We start from the raw sequence: 26,160 nt of genomic DNA on the forward strand, positions 1-26,160 counted from the left end.
CTTTCTTACTGTTACGAGTCCTTTTGTGGATACTCTACTTTATTAGTACAATACATTTGAAGGCTTGTGAGCACAATGAGACAACCATATAGCATTAACTCCCAGTCAGCTTACCCAGCTGTAAAAAACCCTCAAGTTTATCTGGGAATGCCGCCACATCAGTCCCAATTGTGTGCGCAGCCAAAACAGTAGGAATTTCTCTAATCTCTCCTTTTCTTGTATTGGCCAGCATGCTCTAATATCTACTTGAATCACAAGACATGGTGATTTGAGCATTTATCTCCATCAGTCATCTGTACACTGCATACAAACTGCCATGTTGAGTAACAGCATAACTTCACGTTGTATTTCCTCAGCTACTGGAGCCAGCTAGTTCAGTTGCTGATGTAGTTAACACGGCAGGTGTGATAGAAACGTCAGAATTCTCACCATGTTGTCATAACAGAGGGAAAGCAAGAGGATTTAGAAACCTGTGATGGGTACCACAGCCCCTTCCATAAAGGATGTTTTCTTTATCAAGTTATCAAGTTATACCTTGAAATATAAGCAAGCCACAGGCTGAGGGAGCTGGGCTTGTTCAGCCTGGAGAAGGGAAGGGTGTGGGGTGACCTCATTGCAGCCTTTCAGTACCTAAAGGGAGCCTACAAAACAGGAGGGGAGACAACTATTTGAAAGGGCAGATAATGGCAGGACAAAGGGAAATGTTTTTTTTAAGTTGAAGGAGGGAAGATTTAGGTTGGATGTCAGGGGGAAGTTCTTTACTATGAGAGTGGTGAGGTGCTGGAACAGCTGCCCAGAGAGGCTGTGGATGCCCCGTCCCTGGAGGTGTTCAAGGCCAGGTTGGATGGGGCCCTGGGCAGCCTGGTCTAGTATTAAATGGGGAGGCTGGTGGCCCTGCATGTGGCAGGGGGGTTCAAGCTTTATGATCCTTGAGGTCTCTTCCAAGCCGGGCCATTCTACGATTCTGTGATTCTATGATTCACATTACAGAAAAGAAGTATGGGATGGTTGGTTAAGGACAGAAAAGAAAACCCATTATTTGTGTTGCTTTGGGATCATAAGGATGATTGAATAATAACACTTTGACCATTTCCATTATTTCTCCAAGGGAACAAAGAAGACAATAAAAAGTCTTGTATTGGTTCTCATTTGATCATAAAATAAGTTAATAAACAATAGGCCTGGGCAAGGGAAATTCATCTTGTTTTCTGGATTCTTATAAGAAAAAAATCCTGAGGTTTAAAAGTCTAAACAGGGAGTTAACTGAAATATGAAATAATGTTTTTTTGATTGAGATAATACAGTAGCAACCATGATGTCAGAAAACTGCTGCAGGCACTACAGTTACTGCTGCAAACAGGGGAAGCAGTTATGTCCCACTGAAGTTTCACCCAATTGGTCTTTCCCAGCTGGTGGCTGCTGTGGAGTTTGGATCAGGTGCTGCATACGTTTCATTAAATCACCAAAGCTACCACTTAAATGATTTGAAACATGTAAAAAAGATCGTTTCTGGTTTTGAAAATCCTACATGAGAAAAATACACCATGGCACACTCAATTTAAGTGAAAGTTTTGTGTCTATGACTCAACCCGTTTTATATTTGAAGCTGTGATTTGTTTTTCTTGTCCAGAATACTGCAGCATACAAAAGAATGACATTGCTTCACAGTATGTTTCCCAGGTCAAAATAAATGTATCATCAAATTGGCAGTGAGAAGAGTCAAGGGAATTTAACCACAATGCTCTTCAAGACTTTGCAGATAAGGAACTGGAACAATAAATACTTTTTTCAATGTATGGAAGCCTTTGTGATTCATCAAACTGCCCACTCGGTGTCTCTTTGTCATAGGATCTGCCCATAGATCATTTCCCCTCTGAAACTCTTTCCGTGCAGTACTTTTTGCTGATCAAACTTGTTGTGTCTATACTTTGGGGGTAACGCTGGTGAATGTGAGGAGACATCCCAAGTGACAGCCAGCCTGGGCAAGCACAGCTCCTGCCAGAACGCCTCATTAGAGCACCCAGGCTGAAGCCACTCTCTTACTGGTGCTGTACAGTCCAATTTAATTGGGATAAGGGACTGATACAGCACACTGCTCTTTCGACAAGCAGAGTAAACTCATTCTGTCCATCATGGCACTTGTGTTTTTTTCTTATTTTAAGGCTTAACAAACACTATTTGGGAAGGAAATTCAAAGCATAGAGCATTTCCTTGTGCAAAATGCCAGATATTTGGTATGAAAGCTGCATATTTTTCTCACCTCAAAACTTCTCTCTTATTTTTTCCCCAGTTGTTGGCTATAAGTGCCTCAATTTCTGGTGTCCCCCTTTCTTGTGGGAAAAGTTCCAGAGCACACAGTTCTAATTGAAACAGACTGTGGATCTTCTCAGGTTGGACAAATTACAGCTGAAATAAATTTGCCACACTGGTTCAAGCAAGGAGTTTGGGGCAACTTGCTTTCCATGGTCACTGCTTCTCATTTGTCTTTCTGTAAAGTTTAATACTAATAGGCAAATCCCCAGTGCTCTATTGAGCTTCCACTGTTCACTGAGAAGAAGTGCTGTTTTGAGAGCTAGTTCAGACCTTTAAAGTATTCTCAAAAGGCCCCCACCACAATGCATGAAAAAATGCTTGTGCTGAGTTATACCTGTTGCCTTCTACCTTCGTGACGAACTTATGCAAGGACCCTATGGCTGTTTGAATGAGTTTTGTTTAAGTTTTGGTGCAGACTGGGCACACTGTTGAGATTTGTCCTGCACAAGAAATGCATAAGAATAAAATAAAAGCAGTCATAAATCTCAGAAACTTTTCTAGGGTGGAACCATGTCTGCTCAGTTAATAACAACAGCTGTTGGCCTTCAGAGGGCAGAAATGCCTTACACACACACACACACACACACTTGCATAATTCATCTCATCTGCATAATTAAGCTATGAATTTCTAAATACTCAAGGCATAAAGTGGGTGCTCATACTATTTTCCTTCATCTATCCCAGAATTATTCTACCTTTTCTTCTACCTTCCCTCTCTCTCCCCCCTTTTCTTCTTCCCAACTAGGAAACCAGATTCTTTACAATTATTCTTTCTAATATGACTCAAATATATTCATACTGAATCATTTTCTGGGACTAGTGAAATCTGGTTGATCAGGAAATGAGGCTGATGCATTTCAGAAGTTTGTGAGTCAATTTAATATTGAGTTAAGTGGGACTTTTATGCCAGCAGAGTTGGAATAAACAGAGGCATTACCAGTTTGTGCCACACATTCCTTCTGCACATTTGGCCTGGATTCCTGCAAGCTGTAAGGCTCTAACTTTGGTTAGAGTTAATCGCCTCTGAAGTTACAGTGATCAGTCATTCTATGAAGCTGAAAAATGGGGTCTGGGAAGATATATATATGTATGTATAAACTTAAGGAATAGCATTGTTATGCTACCAACTGCAGCCCTTTCTCTATTTTCTGCTGCCACCTTTGTTTATAATGTAAGATACCCAAAATGTGAGTATCTTACATGGAAACAAAAGAGCTTGTATTTAAAAATAAGAAAAAAGAGTTGGGGAAAGAGCCTGAATATGAAAGCAAAATGGTGACAGTGGATCATGGCCAGGTAACTCTGTTTTCAAACAAACAGGCTTGTTAGAGCAAAGGAGAGACCAAGTGAGAAAGAAGCATGAAAAAACGGGCTGAGAGGGTGCTTCTCAAAGATGCTGAGATTACATGATGTCAGGGTTAGCACTTCCAGCGACAGAAATAACAAGTGAGGTCACATGAGATAAGGGGAGAAAAGAAAAAGGGTTGTGCTTAGCATCAAGATCCATTGATCAGATTAGGACTGATCACTAAAAAAATAATGTCCAGAAGTACCAGAGCTCACACCAACCATATTTCAGCAGACAACAGAAGACAGCTGACTTCCATAGCCCGCTTTCATTCAAATTTTTAGGAAACTACTTCAGATGTGTCATTCATTCATTTACTGTATGTTGTGCTACACGTAATAGCTAACTTGATGTGAAAGAGTGGTCTTAAGAGATACAATCTGTGTTTTCTTGCTAGCCTTGAATTTCAACTCCTTTTAATAGCAGAATGCTATCCCTAGCCTGTCTCCAATTGTCAATTTTGGAAGACTTTGTCATACAAGCATCACAATGTAACATCCCATTCTAAATATATTTAGGTCTTTACTCTTCTGCAGGTCGTGCTGTTCTTCCAGTCTGCCTGGTTTCAGTAACCGATCAACACATTAAGGAGGAAACAAGAAGCAAGTAAAAATCATGAAGAAAATGAGATGTAATATAAAAATCACAGTAACTCACACTTGGGCTCTCTTTGTCCTTGCTGTCTTTACCGGAAGGTTCACTCAGCTGCTCAATTAAACTGAAATGTGTTAATTGTTCAGGTCCATCCTCTCCAAAATGGCCATAGAGACTGTGCTGGTATAAATCCAAGATTGACATCGGGTTCCCCAAAACTGACTTTCTCTGCTTCTGTTTTTCCTGCTCAGCTGTAAAAGATATTAAAAATAATGTCATTATGGCATATTTACTTGATGAAATACAGCCTAAATACACTGTAAAGTAATTTTACAATTTTGTTATTTTTTTAAAAAATATTTTAAGGTATTTGAAATTCAATGGTAATAAAAGATTTAGAATACTAGCTGCTATCTCTCCAGTCAATACACATAGAAAAGACTGTTCATATCTAACACTCAGGGTGAAGGAGATGGTATGAAATGGCTAGAATACATTTCCTTTTTTTTTTTTTCTTTTAATATAGAAAAGTTGGTTTAATTTGGAAGGATTGTTCCATTTATTTATTTGCTGTAAGTTTTCATTCTGCATTCTTAATAGCCTTACATGGTAGATATGCTAAGCTTCTTTTTAATGTCTTTTAGTTGGACTACTGGTAATTCTTTCACTGTAACTACATTTTTAGCCAATGAAAACAACAGTATAAAACATAGTTTAGCAAGGTTAAGAAACAGGCCCTACTCATTTGTTATATATCCTACTGTAATACAAGAACATTAGGAGTACAACCCCAGCTTCTAAAGCCCAAAGATCAAAACTCATACTTAAGATCAAAACCAAAGAAATTTTCTGCAGCTTCACAAAAAAAACACAGGGGAGAGAGGCTTAAATGATCATTAGGCTCTTTCCTCACAGTTTTTGTTGCACAAACTTCAATTCTATCTTGTAACCTATAGCATTAGAAGAGCCTCTGCCTCCAGTGCCTCCCATAGAATCACATCAGAACAAAACCTCCATGAAATTGGAATCAAAACATTCTCATGGTTGAAACGAAAGAACATGGAACATTTGGCTTATTCCAAGCTATTCTGTTGACTTTCTCTGTAACACTGGGCAATGCACTGTCTCCTCCAAAGCCCACCAATTCAATGAAACTCTTATCATTGGCTTTCAATAGCCTTTGCATTGGGCACTCAGCCTACCAGTCTTCCCATTCCCCGCACATAAATGGAAAACAAAAATCACTCCAACGTTAGAGTACTGCAACAAGAGAAAATTCATTCATGTTCTGAGCACTCATCTAGTAAATACAATTATCTATGCATACAAAAATATTCCCTGTGACTTGGTTTGCTACAGCCCCCACCTCAGCCTCATGTGGACGCTTGGAGGATATATCACTTGTATGCATAAAGAAGTGAAGATCTTTGAACACAAAATGGAATGAAGTATTGTTAATAATCTGAATGTGGGAACTGCATTTATAGGGCAGAAATCCTGCTCAAAAAGAATGACCATGGCAGAAATACTTCTGCAATAATGGCTTGTAATTTTGTTTTCTATTTGCCTCAGTCACAATTATGAATTTCAGTACTTTTACTAGCCAAAGGTTAGGCACATATACAAAATTAATGGTTTGCTACACAAAATGGCAATTTTAAGTTCTGCTTATGTATCACCAAACTTGGAACCTGCTGTCATTTAATGCAACTGCTTACACATGCTGAAATCCTTATTTTTGCAAACTGTGATCAATATTGGAAGAGATCCTTACCTACTCCCTCGAAAAAAAAGCCCAAGAAAACAACAACAAAACCCACCAGGGAATGTAATCTGTAGCAAGCAATCCTGTTTATTGGCCGAGGTAAATTACTTGCAACATTTCATACAGATTAAAACCACAAAGTTACATGAGTAATGTAAGTAAACAGCCTGAGCTTCCTACTCTGCTCTGCCCGTGGTGTAATCACACAAAATGGATCCTCTCAGAAAATGCCAAATGTTTCAGCCCAGCTCCCAGCAGACACTACAGAGCGCAGTGTGCCTGCCTACAGTATCTCACTGTCCATGGAACTTTCAATGCAATCATCACTGCGGTATCTACTGTAGGTGCTAATCTCTGGCAGGTTAAGCTCACTGCTGTGCTGGGGGTCAGCACAAATCCTCTGTATCACTGAAGGACTGCTTAAGCTCTTAGGGCTTCAGTGGTGCTGAGACCTTGCACTGGCCTTTGCACTCGACAGAATTTATCAGTGGCAGGGAAGGCACTGGCTGTGTGGGCAAGCAGATGAGCCATGCTCTGCTCCTCTCCCAGGGGACACGCAGCTGCACTGCGGGGTGGCTTGCAACATGGAGAGCTGGTGGCCATAGCAAGGTGGTTATTAAACACACAGAAAACTATTATCTCAAGAGCTTTGCTTAAGGTGCTTTCATCTACTGGAATTCAGTAAATTCCAAATTGCTACCAGATCCTGCAGAAAGGTTTGATACTTGAAAATGGTAACGTATATATGGAGTTGTGCATATGCATGGTTGCGGTGGCACTGCAACCAACATCACTTTGATACAGAGGCTGGAACACTATGGCCTTGATCACTGAGTTATTATTACCAGCTAATAAAATTTAAAAAGTAAAAAGAGGAAAGAATCTTTATAGTCACCTTTTAAATTTTGTATTAATGTAACAGAAGACTTTTTACTTACAGTGCAGTGATTTATGCATAAAAGCCTACAAGTTTAGCTCTTGGTAGCAAAAATAGCAGAGAAGAGGGGGAAAAAAAAGATACACAAATAGAATAAAAAGCAATAAAGAGCTAATGGAAAATTAGACTGAAGTGAGATCTGGGGTTAGAAAGCAAAAACTAGACAGCCCAGTGAAGGACATTATCTGTTTCTGAGTCAGATTGGAGATATACATTCCTTGTATACAAATTTTCCATTACCTGGTTTGTTGCTCTTTGTTAACCCTACTAACATCTCCTCTGCAGTTTGAAAATAATTTGTTCCATACTCTGGCTCCGGTTCAGCGTCACTGCTGCTGGCAGAGTAAGTGCACACTCTTAGAGTTCTGTCCTGCACAAATAAGGGTATTGAGATCATTCAAATGATGTAAACATACAAAAATAATGCAGAAGATGGTATCAGGAGTGGAACACTTTATATTCTTCATGCAATGGAAATGGATAATTCAACTGTTAAAACATCTTTTACTATTTTAATTAGCCACTTATCCTTCAAGTAAGTAATCATCAAATACTACCTACTATTGTAACCTCAACTGCCTATCAAGACTCAAGAGAGTCTTAAAATGTATTTTTCAAAGACTGACATCGATTTCCCCATCTTCTCATGCATGCTGCAGCCCTAACTGATGCTGCAGGACATTCATTAGGTAGGAAGCCCATACTTGTGGAGTGGGTACCAGACCTGAGGAATTCAGCATGCAGACAAATATGCCCATCCCTGCTCATAAAACAGGGAGAATCCAAGCCAGCTGCAGTGCCAAAGCCACATTCACACACCAGATGCAGACACACCAAGCCCCTGACTCTACACAGACCAACTACCAGTAACACATGTACCATATTAACATGGTCTGAGGACTGAGGGTGTCCTGTTGTAACTGAATCAGGGTGAATATCACACTTATGTTGTTGTGACTTGAAAGCCAAAGGTGTTGCACTACAGAGGATTCACTGCCAGTTTGCCAATAATATACAAGACATTTTTCTTTCTGTTTCTGTCCAAAATATCCATAGCATGGATTATATAGAAATGTGGGCTATTCCAGTCAGTAAATAAATGGATAAAGAAGACACACACAAAAGGTAAGCAACTAAAGGTTTTCAGCCTCTTACAATGGAAGTCCTATTAGCCATCAGTCTGACAGCTCCCTTGCCTTAATGCCCACTATCTGGAGTAAGTTTTTCTTGCTATTTGCTAACCTGCTGACCCTGTGCTCCTCACAGGGCTTGACAGCCTGGCATTCCTGAATATGAATAACAACCATCAGCTGTAGCTTTTACCCAGGTATATACATTTGCCTGTTTGTTCTTTCTGCAGTTTTCATGAAAATGCTGAAGGACAGACAGATCACTGCAGAGATTAACCATAACCAGAAACATATAAGAAGAGAATGTTTTCTCTTTCACAATACTTTCATAGCACATCTGCTCAATCACGCACACCACACTACACAGCCATACAACAAACTACACAGACAAGGGAAAACAGACCTGGGGGAGGGGGGAAGCAACACATCTGAATTTCCAAAGGAAAACAAACAAACAAGATCAAATTTCTCTAAGAGAAAAACACGGTAAAAAGGTATCAATTTCCTTGTCTATAAAATGCCTGTGCATCATAATTAATCATAATTTGTAAGGCATGAGGACAAAGTGCCTTTCAGTGCTGTATTATTAATAAACAATGAGACTGCTAATGAAGGGCAAAGAAATAATAAATGTAACTATTAGATTGTTAGTTATTCTTTCCACTGTATTAAAAACATTCACCATTTCTGATTCTTTACACCACAATATATATCTCATTTAATAGATGACACTTCTTAACTGATACCTTTGCTTCTGTAGTTTTCTTGGTGGTCCAATCTGAAAGAACTTTTCTATTTTCTACAGTTTCTTCAGTAAGCTCTAATGAGGTAGAGGTCACAGAACTTGGTTCTTGTTCACTTTGCTTTGCAAGGTTAATTATTCCTGAATTAAGAAAGGCATTATTTAAACTGTAAGTCTCATCGCCATCTTCATGAGAGTTTCAATTGTAATTCAGTAAAAACTGAGGGCTAATCATGATACTTGTATTACATCAAATTACGTTTAGTTTCTTACTGGAATAACTCTAACAACCACAGTGGCAGAATATTATCCAAAGCTTTTTTCCAGTTAACAACGGGAGAGGAAGGCATAGATTGAAATCCCTCTATTAGTTTTGACATATATACTCTTTCAAATAAGAAACAATACACTATAACTTCTTCCAGGCATTGTACATTCTGCTTTGCTATTTTATGTTCTCAGAGAGAGAGCAGGGTGTTAACATAAGTATAATTAGAAGTACCTTTCTAGCAGAAACTCTCAATCAGTTAGCCTCTTTATTTGCTACAGTTGCACTATGCAAAATCAGAACATCAGAGAAGATACACGGTGCATATGAAATAAAGTGATAATTGAAATTTGAAAGAGAGAGAAGGGACAGGAAAAGAATCAATTGAAAATACTCTGGGAAAGAATGAGTTGACCCTACCATCTCATGTATACTACTTTTCTAACATCTCTTCATGACAATTTAATTAAGATACAAACCTTACAAGTTTGGTGCAGTGAATATTAACATTAAGATCAGAACAATCTTACTGCAACTGACTTCTTATGAAGCAATTCAGTGGTTGCAGTTTCTATTCAATTTGTTATAATGACAGTGTTTAATCATGGAGTCTACTCTATAGCACACTGCTGAATTGAGGTCACACATGTGGCTATTCGAGCATGTAGCATATAATCTATAACTAAGATTTCTCTTCTGAATCCTTCTTAGTGGTACCATTAATTAACAGCACATTTATTTAAAAAATACTAAAATATCTTTTATTTAGCTTTGATTTGAAATGAGCAGAGCAGACTGCAATGAAGCATACAATGTGTGTTTGCAGTCTATTATACAGCTACACCACCACACTGGGAATATTGCTTAATCAACTAGTTCTAAGGCGTTTAATTAGAATTCTTCTGTTATGCATGTGATGAACATATGAAAGAGACTTCTTTCCTCCTAGGCTCAATATACATCAACTCATTAGCAGAACACATATTTGACGGACTTAAACTACGTTTAAACTTCATATTTAACCTTCCATGTTAATTACATGGAATCTCACTTATAGACACAATATGGACTGATGGAAGTTAAGCACTCACAAGTTTTACAGGGGCAACTACGTTTGTTGACACAGTGCTAACAAGCATAACACCAATGGCACTGCATTTGATCAAGATAACAACAAAACAAAACAAAACAAAATACAAAACACACTCTTCTCCATTAAGTCAATTACTATTGGTGAGTTTTTTCCATGTCTATTGCACTGACTATGAAAAATTGTATTACAAACTAAATGCCATATGTAATGATTGGCATATATATTAGTAACTCAAAGGCCTTCAAAATATACAAAAAGTGCTCAGTGTGCATTTGCAAGGGATTGCACTGAGTTCAATGGAACTATGTACTAATATAAAGTTATGTGTTGATGGTTTGCTGGACTGTAAGTCTGTTCATTCCTTTGTCAGTTTTCCTTTTATAGTCCATAGTAAACACATACTTGGTAGACATGTTAAAGTGAGGAACTTCATGTTCATATAAATAAATATATTTATACCATGTAGTAAAAAAAAATAAGAGATCCTTTGAGGCCCAGGCCATATATTCAGAATTTATGCATTGAGGCCAAATGAATATTTTGTCTGAATATAGCTTCAAAAGCAAGTCCTTGTGGATATGTCTTTTCTGTGTCACAACATAGCTATTCTTTGTACTTTGCTATAAAGTCTGTTCCTGAATATTGTTGAACATCTGTATTCTTATTCAGTTCAAATTCCAAGGCTGGCATATGTTTTTTTTTCAAGTACTGTTTCTTGAGAACAGGATTTAAGTACTTAACACATTTTTCTTCCTCGGTTACAGATAAGCATTGTGTGTAAAAAAATTTCCATATGGCTCAGGTCACAAACTTGTTAACCTTACGCATTCATAAAAGCAATATTTTCTGCTCTGCATTTAACATTTCTGTTATCAATCATCATTATTATGGGACTTCTGCTAATCTAAACAGGCATCGGGACAGAAATAATGTGATTTTCAGTGTAATTGACATTTTACCTGAGGAATCTGGTTTTGGAAGGCGACTTTGAAAAGGTCGTATACCTTTGGCAGTCATGGCTGGATCAGATGTTGAGTGACTAATCATGCTTTCCACAGACTCCTGACTCGTAGCTGTTGAAGGCACTTCTCGCTCAAGAGTTTTGGCTTTTACTGAAGGAGCTGAAAGAAGAACTTGCTCAGACGGTGCTAGGGCTTCTGTTTCCAAGGTTAATTCCTGCTTAGACACGTGTCGCCCCGCAGATCGGTTCCCTGAGTCGGGGAGTGGGAAGGTTCCAATCCCGCTGTCCAACGTCCTCATCTGGCAGCAAGACTCTAAGGCACAGGAAAATTCAGTGATGGGGTGGAGCAAAAGGAGCAAACGGCTCTTAAAGACAGTGAAAGGGTCTATGGGAATAGAGGGCATCTTCAAGGCACGGTTTCAAGGAAAGAAAAACATTTTGTGTTTTGTGAGTATGCTGCTATCTATTATTTGCATGCTTTCAACACAACGTATTTATTTAACTGAAAACAATGAAATACCATTTTCGGGTGCAATGAAACCAGCACACATCAATACGCTGAGATTGGCCTGCTGCAGACTTAGGATGTGACAATGAATAGGAGGGGGATGTTCTGGAAAGTGAGCGCAGCTATTTTTAAATGACTTAGTTTGAAGACCCATAGAGAGGTGTTCATCCAAATGTGAATTCTTAAAGAAAATGAAGACTCATGAATTTCCCAGAGTTGCTGGTCTCTCAAAGCTTTCTTGAGAACTTGGATAGAAGGTTTGCCTTGTCACACTCTGGTTCAGCACATCCCACTTTGCGTAAGTGCACACTTCACAACACCATGCCAAGGACTTGGTTTGGAAGCAGTGTGGCCGTGCACAGCCTTCCAGCAAATGTTAAGAGTGTGTCACTTCCCCTGCCCTAGCATTTTCTGTTCATTCCCACAGATTTGTTTGTGTAAGGAGCAGACAATACTGAAGAAACCACAGTTCTTCTGAGAGGCATAAAGTTCAGAGAGGGAACAGCACTAATGGTTGGAAAATGGGCATACATTAGGTTAAACACCTGGAAACATCCCTTGACAGTGAGATCTGCAGTCTGTGGCAGGCACTCCCGAAGGAAGCAGAAGTATTTCCTTTGCTTGAATAATTTAAGGCTACACTGAATAAAAGACATACCGCAGTGAACAATTGTACTCTAGCAGGAGATGCGGAATATGACCCAATACATCTTTTCTATCTCTACCTTCTACATTCCTGAGTATTGATTTTTTTTTATGATATCCTCATTTGTTATTTAAGTCTGTTGTAGTTAGCAGTCCTATGTCAAGTCACATTCATTATTTTTTCCTCTGCAGTGTCCTAATACTGAGAAATTTGGAGATATTTTTCAGCTCATCGACAAGCAGTGCTCCAGCTAACAACTATCAGTTATCAAGCAAAGAAAAATATAGAATAAGAAAGGACTTCCAGTAGTTTCTTCTTGACCAGAAGAAAGACATCCATACAGCACTGGTTATATTGGAAAGGCAGAGCTCTTCAGAAGAGACATGGAGTAAACTGGAAGCGCCACAGAAAAGTACATCCTGAAACCAATGATATGATAACCCAAGCCATTCCCTGCCACTTGGGACCAGGAGGTCCCAAATAAAACATTCTGATGGATACCAGACACAATTACTGCAAGCACATTATCTCTATCTACTTCAAGTGACTGGTACAGACCACGTTTCTATTTGAAGGTAGTAAAGCTAAAGAAGTGTGTATGTTACTAACTGTGATGACCAATTTATCTTAATATTAAAAGCAAACAGCAAAAAACAGGGCAACTCTATTTTAGATAGATAGATAGACAGAAGGAAGGAAGGAAGGAAGGAAGGAAGGGAGGGAGGGAGCGAGGGAGGGAGGGAGGAAGGAAGGAAGGAAGGAAGGAAGGAAGGAAGGAAGGAAGGAAGGAAGGAAGGAAGGAAGGAAGGAAGGAAAGAAAGAAAGAAAGAAAGAAAGAAAGAAAGAAAGAAAGCTCACAGATTGTTCTGCTTAAACCAGGCTTTTCTCTATAAGGCAAGTAGCAAAGGGACTTATTTTCTACCAAAACATCATCTCACCTCAGGAAAGGTGTGAAATTCCCCTATGTGCTCATTGCTACAGCTGGTTTGCTATTTTCCTCACATAAGTTTTCAAGTTTTGGCTACAAAACTACACGATTGACATAAATTTCAGCTGAAACATTTGAGTAGCAACCAGAATTTTCCACGGAAAGCAGACATTTTCAAGAATAAAATATCAGTCAAAAATAGCTCTGTATCAAGAACAGTTTAACTGGGAAATTTCCAGCAAGCTGTTTTCAGAAGTACCCTTAAGCCTTGAAAGAAGGTTTTGAGAGATACATAACACTGAGTGGGCTTTCTGCAAGGAGTATCTACAACACTCAAAATGAAAGGATGCTAATCCCATCAGTAAAGGAAGACAGAAATCCTAACAATTGTCTTTCTTCAGATAGATCAAGATTTTCTATTAAGCTGACAAGAGTAATTGGTGAGCATGTAATTTTTTTTTCTGACAGACAAAGGGATTATCATTTTTCTAGTATTTTGAAACATGCCAAATTATTAATTAATACCTTTTCTTTTTTTTCATAATAATATCTCAAATGTAAATAGATCTGTGCAAAACTGCTTGATCAGTTAATAACCATCTTTAAGCTACATGTGGCATTGGCAGGAAGAACTTAAACTACAGATGGCAAAACAGATCTCTTTATTTGCACATCCTTCTCTTCATCTGCAATGCTAAAGCATCCACAAAAAAAAAAAAAAAAAAAAAAAAAAAGAATGTATTTCTGCCAAATCAGTGTCAATTTCAAGCAAATTATTCCTTTTGGGTTTACACCATCATTTGATCCAATTAGTCAAAGATGAATGCGTTAATGTTTTCTATCTGAATATGAAGCGTAACCAGTATGTAGAACTAAAAATCCCTGTAAGACTACCCGAGGTAAAAAATATCACAGCCCTGATATTCCCATAGGCACTGCACTGGTGAAATGGAATAATACACACTAAGGAACAGTTAATGGGAGGAGGACTGTGCAGCGCATTTTTAAATGATGAGTCTGCAAGTGAACCTGAACGAAAATTCATGTCTGCTTAAGTCTGGGATTAGAGTTTACACCTATTTATAATAAAAATAAGAAGAAAAAATGACAAAATTCAGACTTTACCAACTTGTTTGGTATTCTAGTGCTTCTTCCTAGTCCACCATTTTTTTGCAGAAATTGCTAACTTCAATATGTCATTTGTCCAATTGTTTGACAGTTGTCTTCGCAGTTGACCATAATCTCTGAAATGTATTTCCTAACTTGGAATACATAATTGTTGCCTCATTTCAATTCAAGATCCACCCTAAAATAAGTCAAAAATTAGCTGACCAACAATCCTGCCAATAACCCTGTTCTCCATTTGGACAGTTACCTATGGATTTTTTATTTTTTACTGTTTGCAATAAACAATTCCAATCTCCCTCCAGCATTTAGATCCTTTCCTTGCATACTTGGAAAGACTGGTGGCAAGCAACAGGGTTGTTAAAGAGAATAAATGAACTGGAAAAAAAACCTGGATAATGCTTGAAATTTTGTATTCCACATCTGTCAGAGTCTATTAAATACACAGGCCTACATGCATTTTCCACCTGGAGATGTCCTACAGTTGATGACTGCTGGAATAATCTCTCTGTATTATACTGGTATGCTTCCTAAAAATCTATTCACTTTTCACAGTAGACAAGATATTAGAAATAGATATGATTTTAGTCCTTTAGAAAGGACTTTGGAATCTTTAGAATACAAATAATGAGACTTCTAGTTCATGTGAAGAGCAACTTTAAGCTCTGTGTAAAAGGTAATTAACTGCAGCCCAGTTGCAACCTGGCTGCCAATGAAGTCAGCCTAGAAATATTTTGGGAAGCCATCCTGCTTCTTTTATGGCTGTATGTCTCTTTGATTTTACATCTGTACTTGCCAATCTGCCTTATAAATTTGCAACTGTCTTTAAGAAATCCTGACAGATGAGCACTAGTTGAGAAGTCAGAAAAGTCCTCATATCCGATGCAAGGACTGAATCCAAGATAAGCAATGGGTCTGCAGAAATGCAGAAATGTGGCTTTTCTATGAACTTTTCTTCCCTAGTACCTTGAAATGCAAAGGTTGGAAACCAGTAATTGCACACTGTCTAAGGAACATCTTATTGGGGACTGCTCATTCAAGGCATGGATGGATGCTCTCCTTCATTTCTTGATGTCTAATAAGAGACCTACCCAATTGTACATACAAAATAGCAAAACCTAAAAAGGAGAGTTCATTATTCACCTAGGCACTGACTGTGGGCTGCCTCAGCCGTGCCTTCTCCATGTAACAACAGGCCTATCTCCTTCCCTCTTTATGCTTCAGTTCTTTGTATTAATACTGAGAGCTAATAACACCTCCCTGTTAAAGAATGATATCATAAGAATAAAGGTCCCAGGACTTCTGCAATCAGTATATAACCACCCTGCAATTGCTTCAATGAACAATGCTTGTGTAGGAATACCCCAAATCAATTCAGCCACTAGCTATTTTGGAAGCTGTTCAGAAACTAAGCTGCAGAAGACTTCCAAGAAGCATTACAATCATTATTTTCACTATTACTATTAGAGGTAGCTAAGCTGACTTTAGTTTGGGAACAATTCCATTAGTCCACAGTTACAAAAGAGTCGAGGTCACACTTAGTATCCCAGATAAACGGGCTGCACACAGTGCCTGAGAGTGCATTTGCTGCTGGCATTATTTGGCTGTTCCACTGATGGTCTGTGTTCACTGACTGGTGCATTTGATGCCCTTAAGGATAAAGGTGTGGAATCACTGATTTGCCTGCTCTTAAATAGCTCTTATAAACTGGATTTCAGCTTCTCTCACCTTGAGACAATTTCTTTGCTTTTCTGTTCCTAACGCACAGGACTAGTGACAGTGCTTAGCCATAAATGCTCTCCCTGGTAAATACAGACTAATTAATAAGTGCCCAGGAAGCTCTGGGGTTTGCAAATGCAAAGGAGAACATATGATATTAATTTTGTTTATTTTAGTAGCAACTGCTTTTTGTTTATTAGTAGAAAACAAGGCTGAAATTAAAGCCACATGAATATTAACTGAGGCTTTAAATATTTTTTTTTTTAGTTCTGCTCTGCAGATGGCTTTACTTAAGGGTACTGGCAGTAAACACTCAGATATATACATGCAAACCTGAAACAGACTGATTTTATTTCTTAATTAATGATGTGAAAACTCATTAACAACACAGAGATCTCTGAGTGACTCTAGGTAAGCTACAATTTTTACCCTCAATACTCAAGTACAGCTCTTCCAAAATAGCTGAATCACAGCTAACGCAGTTGCATGGAGGCAGGAGCTGGTGAGAAAACCTATGATTTAAAGCCAGAATGAACAGAATTTTCCTTCAGGAACTCCATTTATTTGAAAAAGAAAAAAAAACAAAAAACAAAAAACAAAAACGTGCAATGTTAAATGGTGTTCCAAAACCACCACTGGTATAAGCATCTTGAAACAACACACTGGATCTCTATCATGATGGTTTCTTTCTGAAAAGCCTGTTTTTTTTTATGATAGGCCATGATGGCTAATCAAATGACAACAGTTCAGGTCTCTGAATTAAGGTACAAATCAAAGCTAGCTCACTAGACTCCATAGAAATGGAAAAGATAGCATCAAATTAGGAACTGGCATCCCATTCCCAGAGCAAATTTAGAAACACATTTTTCACAGAAAACCTCCTAAGTGTGTTTTCAGAACAGGACCACAGAGTCTGTATGAGTCCATTTGAAACAAACTTAAAAGTAACTGAGCACACACACAAAACGCTTTTCAGTTTGCTTAGTTGTATTTCAGGTACATGAATTAGAGTTAATAGGAAATGCATGACTGAAGCTCCATACACACATGCCTACCGACAGCCCTAGCCAGAAGCAAAAAGTATGTAAAATAGAAATGTTTCAAACACAGGGACTCAAAGTAGCATAGAGAATGTCAGCAAACCAGCAATCTGTACTGAGTACGATAATCAGGTACGGTCCTGATTTGAGTGACAAAAACAAATATAAATTGGGGCAGACTGTAAAACAGTGAAAATCAACATAGCAGCATTAACTTCAGAGCTGAAGAATCTGACCATTCTTTTTAATTGACATTTTAAGCCTGAATGAGACCAGCAGATTCCCAGTATCTTGAATAATAATTAGATGGCATCCTATATTCAATAAATAAAGAGCCACACTTCTACTCATTCTTGTGACAAAATATTGCACTTCTGGGTGAATAAATGTAGTGACAAAAGAATGAAATTAGCAGAAAATCATTGTGGCTAATAAGAACGTGTTGAATCAAAATATGAATAGTCTCCTCAGAAGGAAGACAAGCCAGACAGCGGGCTGCAGCAGCGCTGCAGAACAACTGGCAATTAGACAAGTGCTGTGTGTACTACCTGTTAGAGTACAAAGAAACAATCTGTCTTTGCCAGGCTGAGAAGAAGGTAAGCTGACAAAAATCAGAAGACACTAACAGAAGTTAGTTTCTTATTATTGATATATATTGGCAAGGCTCTACATCATCTTCAAGCTACATAAATTGCTATTAAAAAAATATGCAGAAAGTTTCAATCTATTATCATAGACTCCTTCAGACCACCATTTCAAAATTAATCCCTCCAAACGCCAAAAGAGTGAAGAACACAGTACAGCAGACAACATTTGTCCCACCCCTATGGGACCAGACCAACATAATGCTGTTTCAGTCTGCAGATTATCCTGTTCACATTCTGTAATCTTGCTCAAAGACCACACACTAATACATTTCCAGAAGTAACTCAAAAGGAGAGGATATTTAATCAACTGTATGCACTAGTGTATGGCTTGCTTCTGATGAGCAAGCCCTGGGCTAGGAAACAAGGCACTGCAGAATGCTCCTCCACATGACATGGAAGGCCACTCAATGGCATGACCACTCCAAATTATCAGTAACAACAATACTGCAGCATAAGAACATAGGACTGCTAAATATTGTGTAAAACCTCCCAAAGAAATGGTGCATCGGCCATGGACAGATTTAGAACCACAAGTTTGAGGATACTCAGAAAAAAACCAATGAAGTCCCTGAGCAGAAAGAGGCTAGAATAGAGAACTCTAGGGCCCTTCCAACCCGTGTGCTTCTAGGGGTATGTTGCTACACACAAAACAGTTGCTCTAGTTGTTTTTGCAGAGCTTAGTGTATATTAAACAAGGTTTCTCCTTAATGATGTCTTATTTCAGCTACTTCAGCTCACTGTGGATTTAATAGCTGCCTCTCAGGCTTCAAACGCAGATAGGGCTTTAGAAAATAGCTTTGTTATTGAAGTACAAATAAATGCATGCATTCTTACACCACTGCTCATGCATATGGGATTCGTGAAAAATCCAATACCTTATCACCACTTGTGTCAAACCATAATATTTTTCAGTATGCAGATTCCAAGTAAGAGACTTACACTGGAAAATTATTTACTGATAGCTGGTATTGTTTTAGGGCTTTTATAGACAGTAACATCACACTCACATGTAGAGACTTCTAGATATTCCACAGCTTTACTAGGTGATGATGGAGAAGATAAAACAAACATTTTTACTTTATCTGATCATGTGAAAATGAATGAATCAAGTCCTGTATCAGTGATAAGATGATTGCTAAATGGTTCTTCTCAACTTCTAACAGTGGTCTGATGAAAGGAATTAACACTGACAGCGGTAAGTTGTTTTCTCAGGCATTGAGGCTTCATGACAAGAGAGATTTCTTTTGCGGTCAAAAGACATTTTATCAGTTGAATATTCTTCTTCATTAAATGCATTAGAGGCATCCAAGGATTTGGCTGACATTTAAACAACTTCTGGATTATCCGTATGCCTCTCCACAGTGATGTGGATCACCTCTCTTTACCGAATGCAAAGGCTGTAATGCAGATCAATTTGTTCACCATCTCTCCTCTGTCACTTATTCCGTTACATTTATCTCAGTAATTCATTACAGACCTCACCTAATCTGCCTCCAGGTTTTGAGGGTTCTTTAATGTGAATGAGTTTGCTCAAATATGTCAGGCTTAATGGACATGTTTTAGGATGATGCATGTCAGGCTTAATGTATTTACCACATTAATCAAGCTTGCTTCCTTCACATCTATTTCCATTCCCTGAGAATGAGAAAACATGAATTAAGTAATTATTTACTTAGTACTACAGTAAAAATAACCGAAGCTTATATAGCCTACAAAATGGTGGATGAAACCAAGTCTTCTGCATGGCAGAGGGGATTGTCCAGTCTTTCTAGCTCTCCTATCGGAACCCTCACGCAATCTTACTAAAAAAGCAGACAAACTGCTATTGTTCACACCAAGCTGGGGAACAGACCACTGAAAAATTTATATAATTCAGCACTTTGAGTATGCACATCAAATGGTACATTTAGAGATAAAATTTGAAACTTACTTTTTCAGTTCCAGTGCACATCAGATCTAGATTTTAGAAAGAAACTTAGGCCTATCCAAGAGAAAAAGGGCAGATGACATGAATAAGGATTTGTTAACTACAAATGATATCAGTCTGACAGTAAAAAGGCAGGCTTCTGTGTCATGGTTTAGCTTCATGGGAAGCCAGATAATCAGCAGTACTGGGACACTACACTAAGGTTTAGAGTGTCAGCTTGTTTTAAACAGTGCAGTAGAACAGGCATGAGGGAAAAAGTGAATGAATATATTTGTTGGAAAAGCATACCGACAAATCAGAAAAAAAAAAAAAAGAGGAGTCAGAGGTGAATGAATTCATTTGAGGTATCATAATGAACACAGATTCTTTTCCCTATAGAAAAATCTGTTTAGGAAGGTTTTTTTTGTTTGTTTGTTTTTTAATTATTGTATAGATAGTTTTATAGTATGGCTACTGGACGCTGGATAAAATACTATCAGAATACACAGATATGGTTGTCATCTTCAGTGTTTTCATAGCTTGATACGAATAATTACAATGCTGACATTTCATTTTAAGTAGAACCCACTCCCATCTACAACACTTTATATGTCCTGTGTTGTTACCATTATATCTTCAAAATTGCTATCAAGTTTCTTGCAACTTCTCTATAAAACTTGCTGCCAAGGACACTCCTGTTTTCTATTGAAAATATAGTTGAATCGTTTTTCTTTCCTGCATAGAAAGCTTAAAGTGGTGGACTTAAAAATACAATGCAACATGCAAAATACCACCATCAACCAACAAATGTTCCCCTCTGGAACATTAGGAATCAATCCATGGAATTTAACCAAACAGTCGCTAAAGAAGAAAAAGAAATTGCTAAGAAGTTGGTTAAAAGGCAGAGACAGACTGTCCTTTTTTTTTTTTCTTTCTTTCTTTTTTTCTTCTGACCAGATTGCCTCTAAATTAAACTGCAAAACCCTTCTGCAAGGTTGCTCTTGTAAAGCAGAAAGAAAGATGACAAAGTCTGCTATAAGGCAGATGATTATCAAGAACTTTAATGGAACTGAGCACTGAGCTACAGCGGAACTACAAAAGAATACCCTGACCTCGGTGTGTGTTTTTTTTCTAGCACAATACAGCAAAGTCTACAATGCACTTTTAATGTTGCTTTGGTAATGCGGACGCCCAACCCTCCATCCAGCTTGAGACCTTCCAAAACCTTTTTAAGAATTTGCAGGCTTTTTCTCTGTATTATAAAAATGACAGGATCTACAAGGTTCCCATTTAATGCTGGATGAATCAATTTTAAGCAAGTGACCTGGACCTCCGATTAAAATTTAACAGAAATTAGACTCAAGTCTTCCTTCAAAGTCTGAAAAATTCTGCCTACACTTATCTTCATAATCTTTACCTGTCTCTGAATTTCATCTGAAATACTTGAAACAAACAGTATGGGTCAATGCCACAGCCAAATAATTTCTTTCCAAGGACTGCAAATATTTCTACTGTGGATTCTAACTCCTGCCAGGGAATTAACTCCCCATACAACTTCTGTAGGTAGTGTACTTGTACTTACAGTGGACCAGACAGAATCAACAACAGCCAGATACATTTTGGATTACTACATCTAATTCTTGCATTATCAAGTATGGTACACACAATGCTAATATGAACTCTGGATCTATTCAGAATTATCATCATTTCAATTTATCTTTCTTTACTAGTAATGTCATTCCAAGTATCTAGAGCACAAAACCTACTCCTAGTGCTCTCCCTGATGTCAAAGCTCAATAGGCTTTCATTAAAGAATGAAACTGGCTCTTTACTTTAGTCAGTGGCATATGAAAGATAACATTTTGAAGCCAAAAGTTTCCAGTTCAGTAGAACAATTCCTTTAGATGAATGGGCCATGCTTACACATCCCTGAGCTCCAGTGCTTTAGACCAAAATTGCTTGTTTGATTCACTTAGAGACTGCTGAGAATAAAATGACAATTGCAAATTGTTATGGTGAATAAAGATATTTACACACATTAATATCTAGGGTAGGTTTAGTTTACTCATAAGGAAGAAACTCTTAACTGTGACTGTGGTAAGGCACAGGAACGTGTTACCCAGAGAAGCTGTGGGTGCCCCATCCCTGGAGGTGCTCAAGGCCAAGCTGGATGGGGCCCTGGTCAGTCTGAGCTGGTGGGTGGCAACCAGCCCACGGCAGGGGTTTGGGACTGTTGGGCTTAGAGGTCCCTTCCAACCTAAGCCATTCTATGATCCCACGTTGCCTTTATTTTACACATAACATCTTTGGTGTAACTATGACTGCATACCACAGAATTTTCATTTTAATTTGTCCATAAGAATGAATTCTTCAATAATTATAACTTGTTTTCTTGTGCTGTGATTTTCTGTTTTTTTTCCACTTGGACCTGTTTTTCAAAGAAATCTATTAATACATTATAATGAATAGAATCACACTTTTTCAGGAGTGAAACATTAAACTTTGACTAATGCCTTTTTCTTTCCAAGTTGTCCAATCATTAACCTGTCTGAGTAAAGGTGTTATTTGTAACTGTCTTGTAATATTTTTGGCTAGTGTGACAATGGGAAAATTCAGTAAACACTGAATATTCTATTCCACTGGGGGAGACAGAATCCTTTTCCTTTGTAAAATGAAGGCTTTTTAATGTTTACATTAGAGCAATACTGTCAGGAGCTTGACACATTCAAGCACTGTATTCAATAAAGGAATTTTATTTATATGAATGTCTTGAAACCCTGCTGCACCTGTTTGAGCTGAGGAGTCTCTCATGACATAAAGGGAAAGTCAACCTTTTTATCACCTCCTTTCTCTTATTAGATACTTTAACATTTCCCCCTTCACCACTCTTTTAAAACCAAACTACTTTATTGCAAAAGGCATGAAGAAAGAGCTCTGAGGATACAATACTCCTGGATCTTCATATCTCTTGTTTGTGAGAAGAGCTGCCAGTGCCACATTTGGCATCCTCACTGACAAAAACATCCATGGTGTCACACAGTTATCTTTTAAAAAGTTTATATATGTTCTACAGATGTGCTTAAGCAGAATATAACAATATAAATGACTGCTTTATGTGGAAATAATGATATCTTCCTGAAATACAGGTATTCTAGATGAGTACTTTTATAATACTACACATTTTTGTACTCTTTCAATGCAGCAAAACCAATGAGTCAGTGAAGTACGTAAATTTGTTTAGATCACCAAATGACAATAAACTAAAAAACTAGCAACTGGCAATTAATGCAGAGTATCCCTATTAGGAAGTGATGAACAACCAACGTCTTGCACAATACCAACTTTGAAGACTACTCAGTTACATGTATCTTGTTCATCAGCTAACTGGGCAAAAGTGGTATCAATTTAAAAAGTTTACACTGACAACTACAACAACACATCTCTCTTTTGTTATTTCTTTACCAAAGAATATCTTCTTAATCATAGCCTTTCTACCTCAGCTATATATTCAGCTCCATTTATTTAACATTTTAGAACAAAACCAGCAGAAGAAAGTCATTTTAAGTGCAGCTACAAAATCAAAACCTGGTTTTCTTAAAATGACTATTTATAATGGTGAGGCATGTAGACCAGTAAAGAACTGATTTACTACCCACTACAACTTTCAAGATTTCAAAGACATTCTTGTTCCACCAGAACCTCAATTACTGGGAGACTGTTCCATGAAAAAGCACAATAAAAATAGGAGGCATTACTTTTGGAGCAGCCCTCATAGTTAGTAACACAGGAAGTTGGATTTGTCTCTCTCACATCTCATGTAATTCTTCTTACAAAAAATAATAATAATAAAAAAAATGTTTTGTGTGTAAAACTTTGTACCAGAAAAATGCCAGAAGGTCTAGAAAGGATTCTGTAAAAGAATCTGAACCAGACCTAGGCAAGTTTGCTGTCCATAAAGAGCAGTGTGGATATACAGCAGGAAAATGCCAGTGCAGTGAGAAACACAACCTGATGAGAGGGGCATAAAACACAGTAAGATGCTGATTTAGGAGTACTTGGGAAGTGCAGTTAGATCCATGCTTTCAATTTCCCTGCCTTGCCCTTGTCCTGGTGAAGTAATGACTTGACTCAGTGTGCTTGTGCCAACAAATTTGCTCATACTTCTATTATTTGTACTATGCCAATACTACCTATTGCACATAATGACTCTCATCATCAGAGTTTCTTGGCATTAACAACCAGATCCGCACAGCAAATTCTTTGAGTTAATCCAGATGCTTTAAAAAGGCAGAACAGAGGTAAGTTGTACCCTGCATTAAGCCTTTAAGAGATGGCATTGTCCAGGTAAAAGAAGCTGATTTTGTAATCCAGATGATGGAAAGATCCTCATTTGAGCTACGTGAGTTTCCCAAGGACAGCACTGCCTGGCTACTGCAGTTTCACAAACTGTGGAATTATACAGACCTGGGCCACAGACCTATCTGTCACTCTACCCATATCACCAGTCCAGAGAAATGGCAAAGGAAAATGTCTTTTGGCTAAGAAAGAAGGTGCTTTGATGCACATGAGGGTTGTATTCACAGTGACGACCTCTCCCATCTAACCGAGGGCCTCGTGAACCCAAGGCACAACAGAAGCCACCCCACTCCACAACCACTACGTCCTGTCAGAGACCCAGACTGGGTGCATGAGGGATGGGGAAAATATAAACACTACATGAGGACCCACTGACTAAGATATGAAAACATACAGTGGACAGGTCTCAGTAACAGCGACCAATTATACAGACACATGCCAAGGAAGCACTGGAGTCTTTTCAGGAGATAATAAAAAAATAATTTGGAACAATCTTGGGTGATTCTTGTTTGGGCCATCTCTGGCAACAGAAAGAAAGGCTTTTATTCATAGAGTGAGGTGCAAACATTTCACTTTTCAGGACTTGAACCTATCCAGTTGCAGAATCTCCATCACAGTCTTATACTGCATTACTCAAAGTTCTTGCTATTTAGCTTCTGCAACAGAGCCAAGGTACGGCTAGGTTTCAAAGAATTTAGAGATCTCTGCTGCAAAGAAGACAGATTTCATTTGGTTGATATCAGAATTGAAAAGACTGTACAAGTCAATAAGGCATGCAAATGTTACCCCAAAGAAAAATGTGTTTCAACACGACACCTCTGGTTCAGCCTAACTTGCTGGGTTGTCAGCATTAGTGAAAAGAAAGAGCTTCTGGCTAATACAATCACTGACAGTGTCCTGAAAACACTGAATCCAATTTTAACTACAGCTGCAGTCTGCCTGCAAAGGGTACTTGCTAATGGAGATTTTTCTTTTATTCAGTATCAGTTCCTTCTTGTGATGACATACTGCTCTAACACAGATCTCAACAAAAATTCTGCTTTGTCCTCCACTGCCTATTAGATATTTTAAGAAGCACTGAACGTTCGCCTGTGGTTAAAAATTAGTGTGTGTCAATCACAAAAAAGGGCTGATGGTGCCACCCTCCTGAAAAGCGCATAGCAAAGGCAGCTCATTTTCAATAACAACTTCAAGGTCTGCTGAACAGACACCTGGTTTGCTACTCGTACGGGATAGTTTATCACAGTAATTATTCTGCTATTTGAAACTTTACTCTGAACTCTACTCATTCAAGGATAGACTGCAGGGTTACGGTACATCAGTATTTTCCCCACTGAAAGCATCATGCTCAACAACCTTTGAGTGAGACCACTGTATGTAAACCACTAGTTTTGAAGACTGAAATGGTATTTCATAGCCAGACTCTTAAAGTCTTTCTATTAAGCATTGCGTTGATAATGATATGTACATACTCATCTTTTACACAGTCAGTGAAATCTGACTACTAAAACCAGAGCTAAATGAATGCTAAAACTGACATTATGTGGGTAAACAAATAAAATAATGAGAATTACACATTTTTTTTTCCCCAGGAACTGAGACAGCAATAAAATCCAGTGTAAAATATAATGTTGTACCTATCACATGACTCTGACATGTAGTCCTTGTCATGGTGTCCTCCTCTTCTTCTTGCAGGTTTTCTGTGACTACGTTAGCCTGTACAAAAGTGAGGAACATCTGTGACTCTGTTTATGTTGCTTCATGATAACTACAGAACATGTTTTCAGAAATAAACCAAAGTATAGTTGTAGAGTAACTAATATACTTCAGTATGCAGCCTGCCCCATTCTATTAACAACATCAGAAGATGACAACTTTAAGTCCATTAAAAGTCACAACATGCAGTAGTCAAAAAGTACACTTGGAAAACGAAATTCTTCTAAAAGAAGTCTTTTTCTGCTTTTCTTTTAGGTTTTTTTTTTTTTTTCCCCTTAATAAAGAATTATACTCAGGACTGCTAATCTTGTACTCATTTTTCAACAGAAATACCATGTTTCAGATTCTATGCTAAAAAAAAGTGAACTTATGTGGTGTAAAATCTCTCTAATTTAGCGTCCAATCATTTAACTTTGGT

The 26,160-nt window shown here is 38.1% G+C and overlaps 1 protein-coding gene across 20 annotated transcripts in view; it reads right to left on the reverse strand.

Annotated features, from left to right (window-relative positions):
- Positions 1–26,160, reverse strand: part of NCKAP5 (NCK associated protein 5) — a 441,589-nt gene that overhangs the window by 23,827 nt on the left and 391,602 nt on the right. For 14 of the 20 annotated variants that reach the window (XM_040704243.2, XM_040704245.2, XM_040704244.2 and 11 more), the window contains 5 exons: positions 25,664–25,742; positions 11,150–11,464; positions 8,834–8,970; positions 7,198–7,327; positions 4,319–4,506 (listed from right to left, as the gene is read on the reverse strand). In XM_040704243.2, the coding sequence (XP_040560177.1) occupies positions 4,319–4,506; positions 7,198–7,327; positions 8,834–8,970; positions 11,150–11,464; positions 25,664–25,742 (849 nt within the window). Of the gene's footprint in view, positions 1–4,318; positions 4,507–7,197; positions 7,328–8,833; positions 8,971–11,149; positions 11,465–25,663; positions 25,743–26,160 lie in introns of those variants that run through there. The other 6 variants (XM_046944122.1, XM_040704247.2, XM_040704258.2 and 3 more) reach the window with 4 other exon arrangements.

Source organism: Gallus gallus, chromosome 7 (assembly GCF_016699485.2).
Source record: "Gallus gallus isolate bGalGal1 chromosome 7, bGalGal1.mat.broiler.GRCg7b, whole genome shotgun sequence".
In the NCBI taxonomy this organism is placed as follows: domain Eukaryota; kingdom Metazoa; phylum Chordata; class Aves; order Galliformes; family Phasianidae; genus Gallus; species Gallus gallus.